Genomic DNA, 18,682 nt, shown 5'->3' on the forward strand with positions numbered 1-18,682 from the left:
GAGCTCCCTTTCTGTAAACCATCCAAGCTGGGACTGGGTAGAACTAAAACTAACTGGGTAAAACGAAACTCTTCTCTTCTCTTCAAAATGCTCAGGCCACAATCTTCTCTGTAAACCTCCTGAAACAAAAACTCTTCTGATGGGCAATGAAGAGACTGAAAATAACTTTAAAAAATACTTCTTTTTTTTTTTTTTTTTTTTTAATTATAAGGCCTGGAAGGATTCCCGAAACTGGCTGCATCAAGCCTTTTGCCCCCCTTGTTCTAGGGGTCAAAAATCCTTTTTTTTTTTTTTTTTTATGAGAAGCCACTGTGTATCACCTGTAATGATGGGCAACTCCCCAGTGTCAGGGCCTCACTCATCCCTGCAGGACAGAAACCTTGATTCCAGCCTGTTTGCTACACCGTGGCCAGGTCCTGAGCAGAAAATTGGAACCACCATTATCTCAGCACGAGCAGGTGGCTGGTGCAGAGCTGAGATCTTCCCCAAAGCCTGAGATCCTGGGTGTGAGGGCCCTCAGAGCTCTCACAGCCCCCAGAGCCTTCACAGCAATGAAAAGGCCTCTTACATAATGTTGTTTATTTAACAGAAAATGGCCAAAGTCCTTTCTGCTGGGGCTCAGAGTGGCAGGAGATAAAAGTGTTTGCACAGAGCTGACAGCAAGAACCCTGCCAGGGTTTGGCAAGGGCACCCCAAAGCTGATTTACGTGAAAATCCCAACACCACGTGCATTTTCCTCTCTGGTCAAAACACACACCCCTACTCCAAGCAGCAGCTCACTTTGTGGTGGCAAAAGGTGACTTTCCTGCTGGAAACCACGCACATGGAGAGTTTAGGAAGGGCAGGTTGAAGGAAAAGGTAGCAAAGTTGGAGCAATTGCAGTTTCTGAACTCAAAATGCTGCACAGGTCACTGAGTGACAGCTGAACCGAAGGGATACCTAACAAATGCAATTAAAATGTTGTCCTGGGGTGCCTCGCCTTTCCTTCCCCACCCTCCCTTGCCTTGCCTCAAGAGCAAGAACTCTCCTGCCCTTCTGGAAAATCATGGTGACATTTTGCTGCTGATAATTTATGGCCAGACCTGTGAACAGCCCAAAATTCCCCAGGTGATGTGCCTTAAATCTCTCCAGGGATGAAAGCTTCACCTCAAATACAGAATATTTTGCTATTCCTCATCAGAAGCTGCAGCAGCAGCCCCAGGGACAGTGCACTTCCCTGGGATGTGGGAGAGCCCAGGGAAGCATCGCTCCCAGGAGGAGCCAAGCAGCACATGCCAAGGTAAAAAGCTCTGGCACAAAACTGGGAAAACCTCAAAAACAGCAATGCAGACTTGGCAGATCCAAATTCAGTCCCACTGTTTTGTTTTTTTTTTTTGGGGGGGGGGGGAAATGGTCATAAAATGAACAAGGTGGGCTGCTCTATGTCCACCCATGCCAGCAGGGGCTGAGCTGCTGCTGCTGCTGAAAGCCAAATTATGGGAGCCCTGTCTGCTCCCAAACCTTGCAACATCTGCTCCTTCCATCATCTTGGAATCACAGAGTATCCTGATGCGGGAGAGACACCCATCAAAATCCAACTCCTGGTCCTGTAGAGCGCCTGAGAGTGGTACCCAAACATTTATTTATTTAAACCAAGGGTGTCATGCCCAAATCCTGGTGCTCACTGGCATTCCCTGCCCAACCTGCAGCACACATGGACAGCCAGAGGCAGGAGAGGCATTGAGAGGATGCAAAAACGAACCACAGATCCTTCTGGCAATTATTTGTGGCCAAAACAGGAGCTTCTCTTCGGGCAGCGCTCTGATCCGCTGGCACCGGGAAGAGAATGAGCACCGAGCTGTGTCCTGAGGAGAACAGGAGGGGGAAGTTGATGGGATTGCTCTTTCCAGAGCACAGGAAAGCAAAGGGATCACTGCCCTTGCTTTCGTGCCCCCCCAACACCTCCCATCCCTGTATTTATGGGTGCAAAACCTGCCCCACGTGCTAAAGGCTGTACCCAGATGGATCTCGGCAACATCAGTGCCCACCCTGCTGGCAGAGATCCTGTTCTGCCCAGGTCTTTCCCACCCTGAACCGTCCTTTTCCAGCCTTTTCTGGTGCAGATCCCTCTTCCCAATTTCAGCTTCCTGGCTACCTGCACTGGCCTGTCCAGGTTTGCCCCTCCACACCCAAACCTGGTTCTGCCTGTCCTCTAAAGACACCCTCAGCACTCAGCTGGAGACCATAGAGGATGGTTCCACTGGGAGATCTGTAGGATTGGGGCACCACAACGCCAGATTCCAGCTTTTACAGCCTTGTAGTTTGCTGTGTTCACCTCTCTGATGGGCACCAAGCAAAGAGGAGCAGCAGGAGCTGGGAAGGAGAGGCAACACTGCACCAGTGCCCAGGGCAAGGGAATCACTTAGGTGGTGGTTCAGCCTCTAACTGGGACAAAATTGTCCCTGGAAGTCACCCAAGGATCCCAGCCCAGCAACACAAAGCTCACAGGCCAAGTGATGGCAGAGGAGCCCCAGCCGCCCTGGCTGCATTCTCCAGAAAGCAGAGGCTGAGGGACGGCTGTAGATGGATCTTACCTGAACTTTAGAGGGGAAGACAGTGGGAAATCTGGGATTCTGGCCATCAGCACCATGCCCTGACCCTGAGCCACGTCCCATCCCACCCAGGCACAGCTGCTCCCCGGGAAGGAGGGGCACAAGGCAGCACAAGCTCCACAGCCTGGACCGAGCCAATGTGCAGCAGACCTGTCCCAAATCCACCCCTGGGCCCCTCCTCCAGAGGCAGCAGCCCACATTGCCAGCCTCCCTTCCCGAGGCAGCACGCCCTGCCCGAGCACAGCCCCACTGCGGCACAGATGGGACCCTGAGGAGCCAGAGCCATGCAGAAAGTCAGACACCACAAGGCAGGATTCAGCAGATTCCATTTAATGTCATGTGCATATATATCCATACATTTACTTATGTCAATGGTTCGGATGTGCGTGATGCCAGGTCTTGAAAAATCTACTCCTCAGGTTACGTCTGGGAGCGCCAACTCTCTCAAAAATCAGCTCAAAAATCAGCTGGGGTGGGGTTGGGCTGATTAAAAACCGACTTTTAGCCCCAAAAGTCGCCAAGGTGAAGCCGTGAATTGAAGGCAGAGCGGGCAGAGCTGAGCCCTGAATTCCCACCCAGCTCTGCAAACGCTGTTGCAAAGGGCTTGGCCAAGGAACCCCTCCCTCCCACCGTCCCTCCCTCCCCCCAGGGAGACAGAACTGATAAGGAAGGAGCTGCTCTCCTTCAGCATCCCAAGCACCAGCAAGGCAGAGCAGCAGAAGCAGCACCCCACCAGCTCCCCAGGATTTAGGCCAAGGCTGAGGAACAGGGCAGAGAGGCAGAGATAAAAACATCCCCAAAAAAAACCAAAAAAAAATAAAAACAAAAAAACAAAAACCCTCACAAAAAAACAAAAAAAAAAAAAAAAAAAAAAAAAAAAAAAAAAAAAAAAAAAAAAAAAAAAAAAAAACCCACAAGAAAAGAAAAGAAGGAAAAAACAACACTTTCACCACCACGGACGCACAGAAATTGGCTTCTCTTCTCTTTTTTTTTCTGGTGTCCAGGGGCCAGGACTGGCAGCTCCTGGGGGAAGGGATGCCCACCCTGCCCTGTGCTGCATCCCAGCAGTTGCAGGGTAGATTTTTCAAGGCCTGGAGATGGCTCCCAGGAAGGCTCCTCCCGCCCGCTTGGCATCGATTGCATAGCATTTATTTCAGATAAGGCACTGTTTTGCCCAACAGCAATTCCACATCAATGCAGTTTCCATACAGTCCACATCGGATGGCCTACAGTGCAATAACATCAACATAAAGGCAAGGTTTGGAAGAATAAACCCAGCTTTAAATTTCAATTGAATATTAAGAAGATAAAGGAAACTACATTTTTCAAAAGCCTTTTTTATTTTCCTTCACCATTGTTGTTTTACAATACAAATATCACCTTGTGAATACACAAAAAACCTACAGAAGATAACTCTGCTTCACGTAAAATACAGAATGGATATATATATATATATTTATATATATATTTTTCTCTTCTTCATTCTTTTTTTTATAAAAACTATTTTTGTTCTGCACATTGGCAAGTTTAGGATAGGAGACTTCCCCAAACATACAGTATGTATGGTAGGAGTGAAAACTTAGAATTACATGCAGTTTCTGCACAAATATTTTAAAGAAATAGATTATCTTTGTTGTTTTTCAACAACACTCTGATAAGGGGATGGAGAAACCATTCATAGTTCACTCAGTGATCATTTGTAAAATTCTTAAAAAACAGGAATTCATGGCTGTTTTGCTTTTTAAAATCCAGCTACCAAGTAGACAATAAAGTGATACTTTTTTAGCTTGACCTGCCCACAATGTGTGAGCAAGGTCAGACCCTTTTTTTTATTTGGTGGGGTGGGAGGTTTTTCCCTACACGTGGCAATTTCAACATTATAAGCAAATTTCCAGTTTAATTTAGCTATAAATGCAAAAATTAGTAATTATACAGTATATATAATTCTGCTTTCATGGAATACTTTATTTTAAATAAAAACATTTAAGACTGCCTACTGACCATACAATCAAGACAAGAAAGGCACTAGAAACATAGACAAATCTCTCTCTCTCTCTCCCAAGAAGCATTTTCTTTAAATTTTTTTAACTCTCTATTCTTTGACATGTAAAAATCTTTTTAAATTTATTTTTTTTCATACACATTTTGAAAAATAAAGTTAGGAAATACTTAGAAAATCACTTTACATTTTTTCTTTTTTTGGTTTTTTTCTTTTTTTTTTTTTTTGCACTTTTTTGACACAGTCACTGCAGAATCTACAAAATCAGGATTTACCAAACCTTTCTGTGTCTATTACCTTATTCGTAGCGCGGTGCAACAGGTAGAAAGATTTCTTGACTTCACCCAAGGCAGATATTTAGAAACCTTCATATAGTCATTTGCTAGAAAATGGCTTACAGCCCAATCTTTGGGGCAAGAGATATGAAAAGTATGTTTTCCCAAGAAAATAATATGCTTTGTTCCCAGATGTGACTGGAAAGACCAGAACTTATGATAGAAAAGCTTTTCATCTATGTTGTCGCATCATATACAAAGGAACATGGTGATGGGCAAATGCAAATCCCAACTCTACCAACAAGAAATGTGTAACAGTGCATGATCAGTTAAATTCTCTTTATTGTTGTCCAACGCAGATCCTTTGGAGAGAAAAAAAGATCACAGTGCTTACCAGGTAACTGAAAAGGTCAGGTCCAGGGAGCTGCTAAAGAAAGGGTTAGGGAGCGGTGGATTTTTGTTTATGGCATCTTCTCTTGGAGTTGTGAGCACTTGGGACAGGTCCTTTCGGGGCTCTGGTGACACTGTTACGTGTCACTCACCAGGCGGCTGTACTTGACCTGCCGGCCCCGCGCCAGCGCCGGACACCGCAGGGGCCAGTGGTAGGAGCGAGGTACAATTCCTTGGACATTCTTCTCAAAGTACTGGAAGGGCTTGTACCACCAGACCCTTGCAAGGAGGTTAGTTTGGGAAGCTTCTTTTAGCACCTGCAGGGAGAGGAGGACAAAAAGAGGGTCACTGAAGGGCAGGTCCTTTATTCGCACGACACTGTTCATTGGTGCTGTCCTGCTTCCTGCTGCTCCCAAAATCTCGCCTCCCAAACTGATCCCAGCCTCCCTGCACCTGCCTACAGGACCTCAGCTGTTTGATGGGCCCACAGGAAAGGAATGAGTGGCCCAAAGACCGGTGTCTGCTCTCCTTTGGGAATGAAAATGCCATCCCAAAGCATGGCTGTTCCTTAAGTGCCTCTGAAATTCCATGCGGCTCAGGAATCACTTTGGGCCTGGCTATGTGCCTGTGGAGCTGTGGGAATAAACCACACAGGACTCCATTTTCTTCATGGTGGAAAAAGCCCCTTCTTTAATCACATAACTCCTTTTTATACAGTTTTACAGACCTCATGTGTGACTCCAATTGGTCAGTAGCTTTCTTGCCAATTACTTTTATTGGTAATTAACAAGTTGTTACTCTATATTGATTGGTCACTAAAACTCCTGGTGTCTACATGTAGGAAAAGCTGTTTGTGAGAGCTAGTTTTCATTTTTCTATCTAACAGTGTAAAACCAGTTTATACAGGTGCTGGTTGTTTTTACCCAGGAATAGATTGTTATGTTAAGGTACTGCTCACACCACGATGGCTTTCAATGGGAACTTGCAAAGGGCTAGCCTGACTTAGAAGAAATGACAGGCTAGCCAGAGCAGGGTTGACTTTATAAGGTTTTTCTTTATAATTTTCCTACCTTACTGCAAGAGGGAGCCATGAGCAGGGCACATCCCAACCCATCTGGAGGAAGTCAGAAGCCAGCCCTGCCCTCCACACACTCCCGGACTGCTCCCACCTACCTTTTGCTTCTCTCAGCCATGAGCAAGCCCCAGCCCACAGACACAGAGTGGGCAGGTCCTGAGGGAATTATCCACCCCCCCCTGCTGCCTATTATCCATGCCAGAGCCAGGGATCCCCATATCCACCCACGAGCACAGGGCTCATACACTGAGCTTCATCTCCGTGTCAAGCTCACATGGCAAATAAATCCACTGTTGCTTTTCATTTTGAGGCCAGGCACAAGCCCCAGCACGAGGAAGGAGGGAGCAGCACAGCAATGTGTGCTCAGGGAAGGATCCAGGGACAGGCATTTCCCAACATCCTGGCAGCTCAGGGCAGCAGTGCTGAGCCACCTCCCCAGTCACAGCAGGCAGCAGAACGGGAACGTTTCCTCACCGAGGGCTCTCCTGAAGCAATTCCTCAGCAGGACTGGGGGCACTCCTGACTCCAGCACTTCCAGCTTGGAAGTACCACTGCTCTGAGAGCCCAGGAGCAGAGTCAAAGCACAGAATCCTCTGGGGCTGTGGGACAAGAGCTGCAGAGCGTGGGCACAGAACACACTGCCTCCCAAACTGACTGAACATCAAAGGGCACCTAATTTGCAATTAGGCACTTGGCTAGAAATGCACCACAAGGCTTGGCTGTGGTGTATTGCTTCAGGTAGCACCAGACCAGTGGAATAACGAGGTGGGACCTACAAGGATTTCAGGGGGCTGGAGCCAGATGATCTTCAGGGCCTCTTCCAGCCCAGATCATTCCACAATCATTCTGTAACAGGATCTAAAACTCTGCACTGTCACAATATAAATTCATCTCCTACCATTGCAGCAGGTCTTTAATACACATAATTAACAGCATATGCCACAGATAAGCAAAAGATCTTTGACCATGAGCAGAGAAAATATTTGGACACCAATATGCTGCTACGGACCTAAAAAATGTCTCTTAACTCCCTTGTCCACTATCTGTGGCAAAGACTTGTGCATTTCCTCTCAGAGAATCATGGAACTCCCAGAGTTGGAAGGGATTCACAGGGATCACTGATCCAGCTCCTGGCCCTGCACAGACACCCCAACAATCCCACCCTGGCATCCCTGGAGAGGGACCAGCCTGGAGCTCTGGCAGCCTCCTGGAGCTCTGGCAGCCTCGAGGCTGTGCCCATTCCCTGGGGAGCCTGGGCAGTGCCAGCACCCTCTGGGGGAAGAACCTTTCCTGATCTCCAGCCTGGCACAGCAGAGGAGGTTTCTCTTTCCTCAGCATTGTCAGCTCCTCTCTGATTGCCCCAGTTCACCAGCCAGGAGAACTCTCCACCCCTTGGAAACACTTTCAAAAACCAGTTCCTTTTTAGCAAGGCCTCCTCCTGTACCTCGAGAGGCCTGTGGCACAAGCCACAGAACACAGGAAAACCCCAGCTGGCCTCAACAACTAAACAAAACAAGGCAAAAGAATCTAAATGGTTTGTTGTTCTGTCACAAATGTGGCCACCTGGCCCAAATTCAGAAGACTTAAAAAAGCTGAGGTTATCTAGGGGCAGGAGAGTCCTGCCTGCCTTTGAGAACACCTTCCCACATTTTTGTGGTCAAGAACCCAATTAATGATGCCTCTTTCTTCCCTGCAAACCCAACAGTTGGGGGGAAGAGAGGGACTCTGCACAGGACATGGGTGAGCCTGGATATTCCCACCCCCCCAGGCTACAGCAGGAGCATCCAAGGAGTGGGAGGAACTCACTTGCTGGTTGGCCATTGTGTGGTACCACCAGAATAGCCTTGTAGTGATGTAGTAAGCCACCACCACGTCCACAGTGTAGTGGTCATGAGCAAGGAGGATGCAGAACATCCCCACCATGCTGAGCGCCCAGCAGAGCCAGTGGTACCACCAGAGTCGCCGTGGGGAATCTGCAAAGAAGCACAAGCAGGGGTTACTCCCAAGTGCAAGCTTATCAGGACTACTGCTGTGAATAGCAGAGGTCATGGACTGCAATCCTGGCTGACACAGAGATGCCTGTGCTGAGATTAAGAGCAGGAATAATGCTGAGATCACAAAGTATCACTCTCTTAAGGTGTAACTTAAAATTGTACTCGGGGTTAATGAGATCTTTGAAAGTGAGAAAGGTTATGAAATCTTTGAGAAAGATATAATATACCCTGGGCAGTCAAATCAACCTGCTTGTGTTTAGATTGGGTATTGGGAAGGAATTGTTCCCTGGGAGGGTGGGCAGGCCCTGGCACAGGGTGCCCAGAGCAGCTGAGGCTGCCCCTGGATCCCTGGCAGTGTCCAAGGCCAGGTTGGACAGGGCTTGGAGCAGCATGGGACAGTGGAAGGTGTCCCTGCACATGGCAGGGGTGGGATGAGATGGCTTTTAGGTCTCTCCCATCCCAAACCATTACAATCCCTCTGGTGAAGAATTTTACCCTAATACCCAGCGTGAGGCAATTTCCTCTCACCATGGAGCACGCAGATATTTTAACACAACTTGTGTTCTCCAGTGAGCACAACAGAAACCCCTCAGTCAGGAAGGAAGCACACAAGAGGAGGGCAGCAGGGCACTCACACTCTTTGATGAAAAGGTAGGTGAGGGTTAGGATGACGGTGTGGCCACTGTACAGGTAGTCCCCACACATGTTGTGGGAGCCCGTGATGGACAAGCCTCCGCCAGCAATCAACTTCATTATCCTTCGCAGGTGAGATTCCCAGTCTCCAAAGAGCTGGTGGGACAGCAAAATACAAAAGCACAGTGAAATATCACAGCTCAAAGCAATGGTTTTAAAACCAGCAATTTGGCCTTTCAGTTCTTCTCCCTTTCTGCTTTGATCCACAACATCAATCAGCAGATAAATCAATCCTCAGCCTTTCCCAAAAGCTGGCAGCACATTTCTAGCAGGAAAAAGACTGGAAATGAGACACAAGTGTTTTGATGCTTTGCACCTCTTGTAGCTGGTGCTCAGGTGAGATTTTCCTTCTGTTCAAGAGGCAGCACACTCTAAAATAAATGAGGTTTAATTTAGTTCATGTTGTTGGTAACAGTGCAGGCCCTACTGGTGATCATCCAACAGAAACCAGGAGGAACTGCCCAGACTGAACAGCCAGCTGCCAAAGCCAGGCTCTGATGAACAGAAGAGCACCTCACTCCAAACCCCAAGGCCTTGGAAAAGTCTGCTAATTATTTCTTTCTGCTTCCCATTCCAACAGAAACATGTGTGCTGTCTGTCAGAGCACAGGGTCAGACTTGTGCTTTGAATCCACAGCAGCCCAAATAGGTATCTCCCTCCACACCCAAATTTGCTCTGACCCACCTCCAAGCATGGCACTGGCTCACGGAGCATTCCTGGAAAAACTTCAGTTTGCCCAAGGAAAGCCAAATCCAAGCAAACCAAGTCCTTCCCAGAGGAAACTCTGCTCCCTCTCCCTAGTGACCGAGGGCAGCTGGCACTGCCCAACACTTTCGCTGCTCTCAGCTCTTAACCTAGGCCAAATATTAAACAAATCCACAAAAAAAGCATGCCATGGATGTGTGGAGAATCTCTGGGACCCATCAGGAAACAGGGACTAATGGATCAATACACACATGTGCTGCATCCTCACCTCATTTTATGGTGCTTGAAAATCCATGGAAACCATTGAACTGTCAGAAGGAAACACAGACCACCCCAGGCTGGCCATTATGCTTTTGTTTTAAAGCTTGGCCTTGCTATAAGAAGTGGAAATTAATAATTTCTGACAGACTTGAGCATGTTCTTTGCAGGAATTAAACATTTCCTGCTAACAGTTGCTCACAAACACTAAACTGCTCCCCAAAGCCCAGTTTCACAATCATATAGAACTCAATAAGGTGTTGAGAGGTTATTCTTTTCCCACCAGTACATTTAGGGCTTTCAAGAAAACTCCTTAATCTTATCAGGGCCCTCAGCTTGTCTCTACTTGAGTAATGAGAAGGATTTGCCAATGCCATAAATTCCCCAAATTCCCCAAACAGGCAGATTTATTCACTTCAGCCCATAAATACCTGTGTTCTCTCTTTTTTAATTTCCTAGCAGCAGGCTGTTCAAACACAGTGCTGAATCCTCTCCCACTGATTTCTCTTTCCAAAATCCCTTCAAAAGCCACAGTTGTTCTGCCTTGGCAAACACTGGCTTTTCCAAAGGAAAAAGCATTTTGGCTTTGTTTGGATGTGCCAATCCTCACCAAAACAACGACAGCACATAGATCGAGTCCAATCAGGATTTTACTACCTGTACTTCAGTGATTTTACAACCTGACAGCTGATTTATGGCTGTGCTCCTGCCCTTTCTCCTGCTTCAACTGTGTCACAGCACAACCAGCCCCAGGAATTGCAGTAAGGACCAGGATTCCAGCAATGCTGGAGTGACCAGAGGTGGATGCAACACCACCAGCTCTGTCCCATCTCCACCCTGAGCACGTGAATTACCCTTCCAGGCTGACCACAAGGGTCAACACCTCTGTCCCAGTAGCCTGGTTTCAGCCACGGCTTTCACAAGCCTAATTTATCCCTCAGAGTCAGTGCTGGACTGGGGAGGAGGTGAGAAGTCCTTGTGCTAACAGAATTGCAAAAATATGTGCAGGAGACAGCCTTAGGAAAGTCTTTCTGGGCCATTTTCAACCACGAATCATATTTGGATTTGACACACCGAGGTGTGTATTTATTTAGAAATCAGTGACTCACACATGGCAAAGGTTGCACACATTCAAGAGTTTCAGTGGGGACAGGAACCTGCTGATCATGCAAGTTAGTTCAAAATGCCACAGAATTTGGGTAGCTCAGTGCTTTGAAAAGGGTGGGAATTCCTGCACTGCCCTGCAGAACCTGTCAACACCTCCACTGAGAGGGCAGCCAGTGACCTGCAGAAGGGTGTCCCTGTCACACCAAACCAGCGCTCTCAAATTAAAATTATAGAATGGTTTGGGCTGGTTTGGGCTTAAAGTTCATCCCATTCCACCCCCTGCCATGGACAGGAACACCTTCCACCGTCCCAGGCTGCTCCAAGCCCCAGTGTCCAACCTGGCCTTGGATCCAGGGGCAGCCACAGCTGCTCTGGGCACCCTGTGCCAGGGCCTGCCCACCCTCCCAGGGAACAATTCATTCCCAATATCCCATCTAACCCTGTCCTTTGGCAGTCTGAACCCATTCCCTGTGTCCTGTCATTCCAGTTCCTGTTGAGGGTCCCTCTCCAGCTTCCCTGTGTCCCTTCAGGCCCTGGAAGGAGCTGTGAGGTCTCCACACACCCTTCCCTTCTCCAGGCTAAGCACTGCCAGCTCTCCCAGCCTGGCTCCACAGGGAAGGTGCTCCAGACCCCTCAGCACCTCCATGGCCTCCCCTGGACCTGCTCCAACAGTTCCATGCCCTCCTTGTGTTGCAGACACCAGAACTGTGCACAGAATTCCAGGTGGGCTCTCACCTGAGCAGGGCAGAGGGGCAGAATGCCCTCCCTTAGAAACACTTCTTGAGAAAGCAGTTTTGGGAACAGCAGGACGAGGGGGAAACAGGCAGATTAGGGCAGGCAGGAGGAATTTACCTTTGGAGAACACTTGAAATGCATTCCAGGTACTGGGAGTGTAGTCACATACATGGTAATACACCGGTACAGATATAGTGTGCCAACGATACAGAAAAATCTTCTGCTAATTATAGACCTGGCAGGGAGAAAAAACAGCCACAATTAAGGAGGTCGCTCAAGGCAAACAAAATCCACAAAGGTAAATAAAACAAACCAGCAGCTGGTTTCTCCCCATGCTTTGGAAACTCATGACACTATCGGCTTACACCTGGGAATGCTGAACTACTCCACAAATATTCCCACGCCCTCCAGGCCAGGAACACAGGAGCAACACAACCCACACTGCCTTTGAAGGTGATTACAAGAAATCTAAGGATTAGGGTGCAGAAGCCTGTGCAGATTGGGTGCTGAAGACATTAAAGGGGATTTCATGCCCCACACCCCTCCATTAGCTGTGGCCAGTCACTGATTTCCTATTCGAGGCAGGGGATAAAGTTACAGAATTTTCACTCTGAGATGAAAAGGAGTAAGTTTATTTCAGCTGACACACAATTTAGTGATTACAAAGGGTGTCTTGTATAACCCAGAGGAGTGGGAGAACACATCTTTCCTGAGCAGCATCATAAAGGAAGCAGTTCACATCAGCAAGGAAAGCTCCCAAATAAAAATGCAGAGCTGCCCTGGCTGCAGGACAGGGTGTTTGCAGGGAAGCCACTCAGCAGCCACAGCTGCAGAGACATTTATTAGTGAGGGCTGATGTTCACAGAGAGGGCAAATGCAGAGCTGGGGTACCACGAGGTGCTTCTGCAAAACCAGCACGAGCACCCAGGGTAAAGGATGGGCTCAAGAGGGACAGCCAGCCCCAAAACTGCCCCACTGGGCTAACACCTAAAAACACCTCAAAGAAAGGCAATTAAACCACTCCTGGCACATCCACCAGGACAGGGGCAACCTCTGGAGAGATCCTAAGGAGAGATCACTGCCAAGGTTACAGAAATCAGGGATTAATCCAATTACAGCAATCACCCTTCGTGTGCCACTGGCTACAGACCCTGGGGGGTTTGGTTAATTTTAAATCACTGTTCTTTGCACTTATGGCCATTTCAAGCTGCAGGTTCTGGCATTCATAGAATCCAAGAACAGTCTGGATTGGAAGAAACCATCAAGATCCTCTCATTCCACCCCCTGCCATGGCAGGGACACCTTCCACCATCCCAGGCTGCTCCAAGCCCTGTCCAGCCTGGCCTTGGGCACTGCCAGGGATCCAGGGGCAGCCACAGCTGCTCTGGGCACCCTGTGCCAGGGCCTGCCCACCCTCCCAGGGAACAATTCCTTCCCAACATCCCATCCATCCGTGCCCTCAGGCAGTGGAAGCCATTCCCTTGTCCTGTCCCTGCAGGCCCTTCCAAAGAGTCTCTCCCCTTCTTTCTTGGAGGTTCCCTTCAGGCACTGGAATTCAGTTGTTGCTATTTTGCTCACTTAAAATAAATTAATATTCCTATCAAGCTGAGCTCTTTCAAAATTCAAAATTGGCCACCTTTTAAATTTTTCAGTGCTTTTGGCATGGTTATTAAACTGGAGTGCTCCACTCTTGGAGGAGTATGAGTTTGCAGTGCCAGATCAGTAACACCTCGAGTGCCTTGATTTAGCAGGAAAAATTCAACTCTTGCAGGCTAAACACATTTTGCACTGGAGTACTCACTGCTGTAAAACAGTATTCCAGACTTTTTTCTTCCCTCTCCTGGTGTAAACATGGGCAAAGCTGTGAGTTAAGAATGATAATTATTAATTTTGTTCCAAGAACTGAAATTTAAGTGTGGAGGCCACCATTCCAATAGAGCAGGGGTTCTCCTCTGCAGAATTTTCCCTCTCATATCTCATTTCTTGTGGCTTTTAGAACCAGACATGAACCTGCTTTTTTCTTTTTAACATAAAGGCAGACAGTGGGTTGGGGATTAAAGGCTGAGCAACACCATATTCTGAGAGACCAAAGAAGCATTTTTCCGAGCACTGAATTTCTTTTTTTAATTAAAACTACCACTTGATTTTCCTGGATTTGGAATATTTTACCTTAGGAAAGTCTGAGAGAGCTCTGCACTGTAATAGATAGAAAAAATAAATGTAAAAAGCCTTGTATTTCCCTTTCCCCCAGGAGGATTTGTGTGAGTGTGAGACTCAGAGCCAGCCAGCAAGTACAACCTCCACACTTACTCCTGGCCCAGAGAAATCCATCCCAGCTCTGCAGACCTCAGCAGGGAGCAGCCTGCTCCTTCAGCCCCATGAGCCAAACACATGGCCAATCCTGGCATTGTGCTTCTCCCACAGCATCTGGGAATGCTTCCCAGAGAAGTTCATCTGCCTCAGCAGCTTCCTTGAGCTCCCTGTGGAAACTGCAGAGTGCCCAGCCAGATCTGCTCCTGCCTTCTGGAGAGACACCAGCCCAATCCCATGCCATGGACAGCATTAGAATCATGGAACCACAGAATGTTTGCCTTGGAAAGGACCTTGAAGCCCTTCCAGTTCCACCCCTGCCATGGGCAGGGACACCTTCCACTTGTCCCAGGCTGCTCCAAGCCCCAGTGTCCAACCTGGCCTTGGACACCTCCAGGGATGAGGAAGCAGAAGTGAGGAAGGCCCATCTAGCCCAATGCCCTCCCTTTATTCCTGAATTAAGTTTCAAAGGGAGAGGATAACCCCACCACAAAAGGGATTCAGCTCTTTCTGTAGCACTGAGTCACCAACCCATCCAAAACCACAAGAACAAGGTCCTCAAGATAAAGCCACCTCGCTGGGCTCCTGTTCCTGCCAGCACCCCTCCTGCTCTTCCCTTTCTGCTGCTCTTCCCTTTCTGCTGCTCAGCCACAGCTCAGGCCTCTTGGACCTTGATCCCTCTGCTCACAGAAAAAAAAGAGGGATTTTGGTCTTCAAAACATTCCATGACCTGTGCATACACTGACCAAGCTCTGGGACTCTCTGGCATCTTCTCCTAACACCAGAAAAGGCCCTTCCAAAGGGGATTTCCCATGACAGGGAGTTGGAATGGGATGACCTTTAGGGTCCCTTCCAGCCCCTAATACTCTGTGATTCTATAATTTAAATAAAAACAAACACCCCAAAGCAAATGGGGACACGGTAGGGGGGAGACCTTCACATCTGCCAGGGACACCAATGTATGTATGTTACCATCAACTCAACCCACATCTCACTGCTTCAAAATCTCCAAGGATTCTGCTGTTTTTCACCTACAGCCTCTGCTCAGCCCCACCACAGGGTGTTTGATCCCTGACATGGCCCTATGAACCCGACACCTCCTTCTTGAGGGCAATCCCACACCACCCCCTCTAGCTGTTTCCCTTGGGTTTAAAATCATGGAATATCCTAAGCTGGAAGGGACCCACAAGGATCACTGACCCAGCTCCTGTTCCTTCACAGGCACCCCAATAATCCCACTCCACATATCCTTGGGAGCGTTGCACAAACGCTCCTGGAGCTCTGGCAGCCGTGCCCATTCCCTGGGGAGCCTGGGCAGTGCCAGCACCCTCTGGGGGAAGAACCTTTCCCTGAACTCCAAGCTAAACCTCCCCTGGCACAGCTCCAGCCATTCCCTTGGGTCCTGCTTCACAGCTGCCCACACAAGAGCATGAGTTGTGCCCCCTCTGAACAAACAGTGAGTTCAGAACATCATTTCACCCAATCCACGGCTTCTCACCCATGAAAAAGGTCCGAGTTAACCACACAGGCAAACACAAGCAGGGGTGTTGCTCTGTTTCTTAGGGAACATTTGGACCTCTGCCTTCTGCACAAGCAGCTCACACTGTGTGCTATTTCACCTTTGAAAACTGAGATAAGAAGATTCACCAGAAGCTTCATTTTGTTTGGGTGCAAACCAGCATCTGCCCTCCAAAAGCTGTCAGAAGCACTCAAGTTTTGAAAAGGTTTTACTTACTTGTATTTTAAGAGCAGCCACTGAACAAACCACAGTCCTACAAGGATCATGCCGTTGATTTCACAAATAGAAAAAGCCCATTGCACCCGATCAAAGCGATCAAAAAATGCATCTGGGAGGGGAGGCTGCACCTCCTTGGGAGGTACTCGTTCATGAACCACCGAGATAGTCACCGTGGTGAAGACGAAACAAAAAAGTGCATAAATAAAAGCCAGGAAAGTCTTGCCCCATTCCATGGGATACTGCGAGCGCTCCGGCTCCGGCATGGGGATCTTGATCATCTCCTTCTTGAAGCCATTGGGGACCCCATTGAGCTTGAGCGCGGCACCGAAGCCGTTCTGGCGCGCGGCGTCGCCGGCGCGCACGTGCCCGTTGGTGTGGCCGTTCTTGTGAGCCTCCATGTGGTGAGCCATCTTCAGCCCCTCGATCATGTTCAACAGCCGCTGGCCGCTGTCGGAAGACACCCGGGACAGAGGGGACTTCTTGAAATCCTCCTCCGTCAGGTTGATGAGGTCCCGCCCGGTGAAGTTCTTCAGGGGCTCACAGTACTCCGGCACGGCACTGTCCGTCAGCCAGCTGGTCACCTCCTCGGGTGACCACAGCACCACTTCTTTCATCTCGCCAGGGACGGTGGCACATGGGCTTTAAAGAGGGCAGCAGTCACTGCGGCTCCAGCGTGGCAGGAAGCTCCTCCTTGGCTTCATCTTGTCCCAGGAACAGGTTTGGCCAGAGGTGAGAGCCCGTCCCTCCCCAGCTGACACCAGCGTGCAGCCAGCATGGGAAACGCTCTACTTCATCTTCGTGTTGGCATTCTTCTTCCTGGGGAGGGGGAGACAAACACAAAACCAGGCATTAGCACGGCATTTAGCCTGCGGTTCATGGCTAAAACCAAAATTCCTGCACAAAACCAGCTGTGCTCGAGATGGGCAACAGACTCTGGAGGGAAAAGAGCAGCAGATCTGAGCTCCAGCACTGTACACACAGCACTGTCCTTCCCAAGCTCACTGTTGATTTCTTAAAAGATTTAACACCACTTTTCAGCTGTGGGAAGCTTCCCTCCTGCACTGTATTTGTTACATTTTCCATTTCAATGCTCTAGTCCATGAGCAGCACCCAAACTCCTCTTACAATCACCATACTCATGGATTTAAGGAGCTACAGAGCAAATGTTTGGTATTATTTGTGGCAGAAACCTCTTCTACCCCTTACAGACTGGTACCTTAATGCAATGTGTGGCACCAGCGATTGAATAAGAAACCTGTTTTTCATTCTGCAAGGCAAAAATCATAAAATCACAAAATCCCAGACTGGTTTGGGTTGGAAGGGACCTTAAAGCTCATCCCATTCCACCCCCTGCCATGGGCAGGGACACCTTCCACTAGACCAGCTTGCTCCAAGCCCCATCCAACCCACCCTAGAACTCCTCCAGGTGCCACATGTAGTCATCAACACTAAAAAATTGATGTAGATAAGCAAGGATCTACTCTCTGGGCCAAAAGAGCAGCAGGAAAATCAAAAATCAAGCAGATTAGTCTGAGAATAAAATGAAGCCTTTAGGTTTGCAGGTATTTAGCAGCTCTGTGAGGTAAATTTGACTGTTACCAGGGTACCCTGCTCCAATTCAAAGAAATGTTTTCTACTAGCTAAAAAAAGGAACCAGGAGAAAAAAGTTTACTTTTTGTTTTAAAGAGGAACTAGGTAAGAAACTTCAATACTCAATGAATTGCAGAAATAGCTTAGAAAAGCAGATTGCTTCCAGTACAAAAGTTACAAGAACACACAAGTTACTTGCTTGAAATCTCTTCCTGAATTTTTGAGACACAAGCAGCGAACAAGGCAGTGATGGCAGCAACCACCACCAGCAAATCCTCAGGTCTGAGGTGTTTATTTAACCAAAAACCAAAACTGCTCCTCCCTAGAGCAAGGAGAGGAAAGCAGTGAAAGCCCCACCATCCCACAGACCACATGCTCTGCTGCAGCATCATAAACATGAAGTGAGAAGGTAACAGCACAGGGAAAAAAATCACTTCATATTTTCAGAAGTCAAATCAAGCCCTTATCAGCTCAAAGAATATTTTTAGCCTCTTACAGGCTCCCAAGTGTTTGTGTTTCATCAAAGGGAGCAAAGTTGTGACTGAGGAAAACCAAAATAATTTACCCTACTGGCACAATTTGAGCTGAAGTGGCTCGGAACAGATACAGAGCTTTCCTCCTATGCAAACATGACCAGGCTGCACATCAATTCATTTTCTGACCTGTTCCCTCTAAGCTCAGCAAGAAACACAAGGTGCAGGTTTTAATTTGTTTTTCCATGGAAGGAACTGTGATGGTAGAGAAAAGAAAAAGCCTTGGATGGAAGGACTGGCAGTACTTTGGACAGGCCACCTCTCACTTACTGGACACACCAGGAATGTGCACACATTGAAATCCACAGAGCAAGGCAGGGATGAAGATGACTCTTCCACTTTGTGCATATCTGTGCTGTTTTAAAGCAGAAGTGAGGCTACAGCTCTATTTCCTTCCTTTTCTTTCAATACTGAGGAAGGCTTTCAAGCCACAGATTGCTTCATTATTCAAGTTGTGTTTAGCAAATCAGTATTTAGTTACAGAGCTCTGAACATGGAAAAAGGATGGCCTGAATTATGCATGGTAACCCACATTAGAAGCTCCTACAAGGCCAGGACCGAGCAGCAGCTCAGCTCCACCTGCCCGTCTCCATGTGCTCATTTCAAATCCCAGCTCTGGCAGCACAAGTTCCCAGCAGACAATCCTAACAGACTTCTTGCTGCTTCCCAGGATGGTGCCTCACAATGAT

General features: G+C 48.1%; 1 protein-coding gene across 16 annotated transcripts in view; it reads right to left on the reverse strand.

The window, feature by feature from the left end:
• Positions 1-2,905: 2,905 nt before the first annotated feature.
• SGMS1 (sphingomyelin synthase 1) overlaps positions 2,906-18,682 on the reverse strand; it is a 92,002-nt gene continuing 76,225 nt past the window's right edge. For 14 of the 16 annotated variants that reach the window (XM_053948698.1, XM_053948699.1, XM_053948711.1 and 11 more), the window contains 6 exons: positions 15,868-16,686; positions 13,624-13,683; positions 11,940-12,057; positions 8,960-9,113; positions 8,137-8,303; positions 2,906-5,572 (listed from right to left, as the gene is read on the reverse strand). In XM_053948698.1, coding sequence (XP_053804673.1) covers positions 5,393-5,572; positions 8,137-8,303; positions 8,960-9,113; positions 11,940-12,057; positions 13,624-13,683; positions 15,868-16,484 — 1,296 coding nt within the window. In that variant the 5' untranslated portion in view covers positions 16,485-16,686 and the 3' untranslated portion in view covers positions 2,906-5,392. The remainder of the gene's footprint in view (positions 5,573-8,136; positions 8,304-8,959; positions 9,114-11,939; positions 12,058-13,623; positions 13,684-15,867; positions 16,687-18,682) is intronic. The other 2 variants (XR_008432014.1, XM_053948713.1) reach the window with 2 other exon arrangements.

The sequence above is a fragment of the Vidua chalybeata genome, chromosome 8, assembly GCF_026979565.1.
Source record: "Vidua chalybeata isolate OUT-0048 chromosome 8, bVidCha1 merged haplotype, whole genome shotgun sequence".
Classification (NCBI taxonomy): domain Eukaryota; kingdom Metazoa; phylum Chordata; class Aves; order Passeriformes; family Viduidae; genus Vidua; species Vidua chalybeata.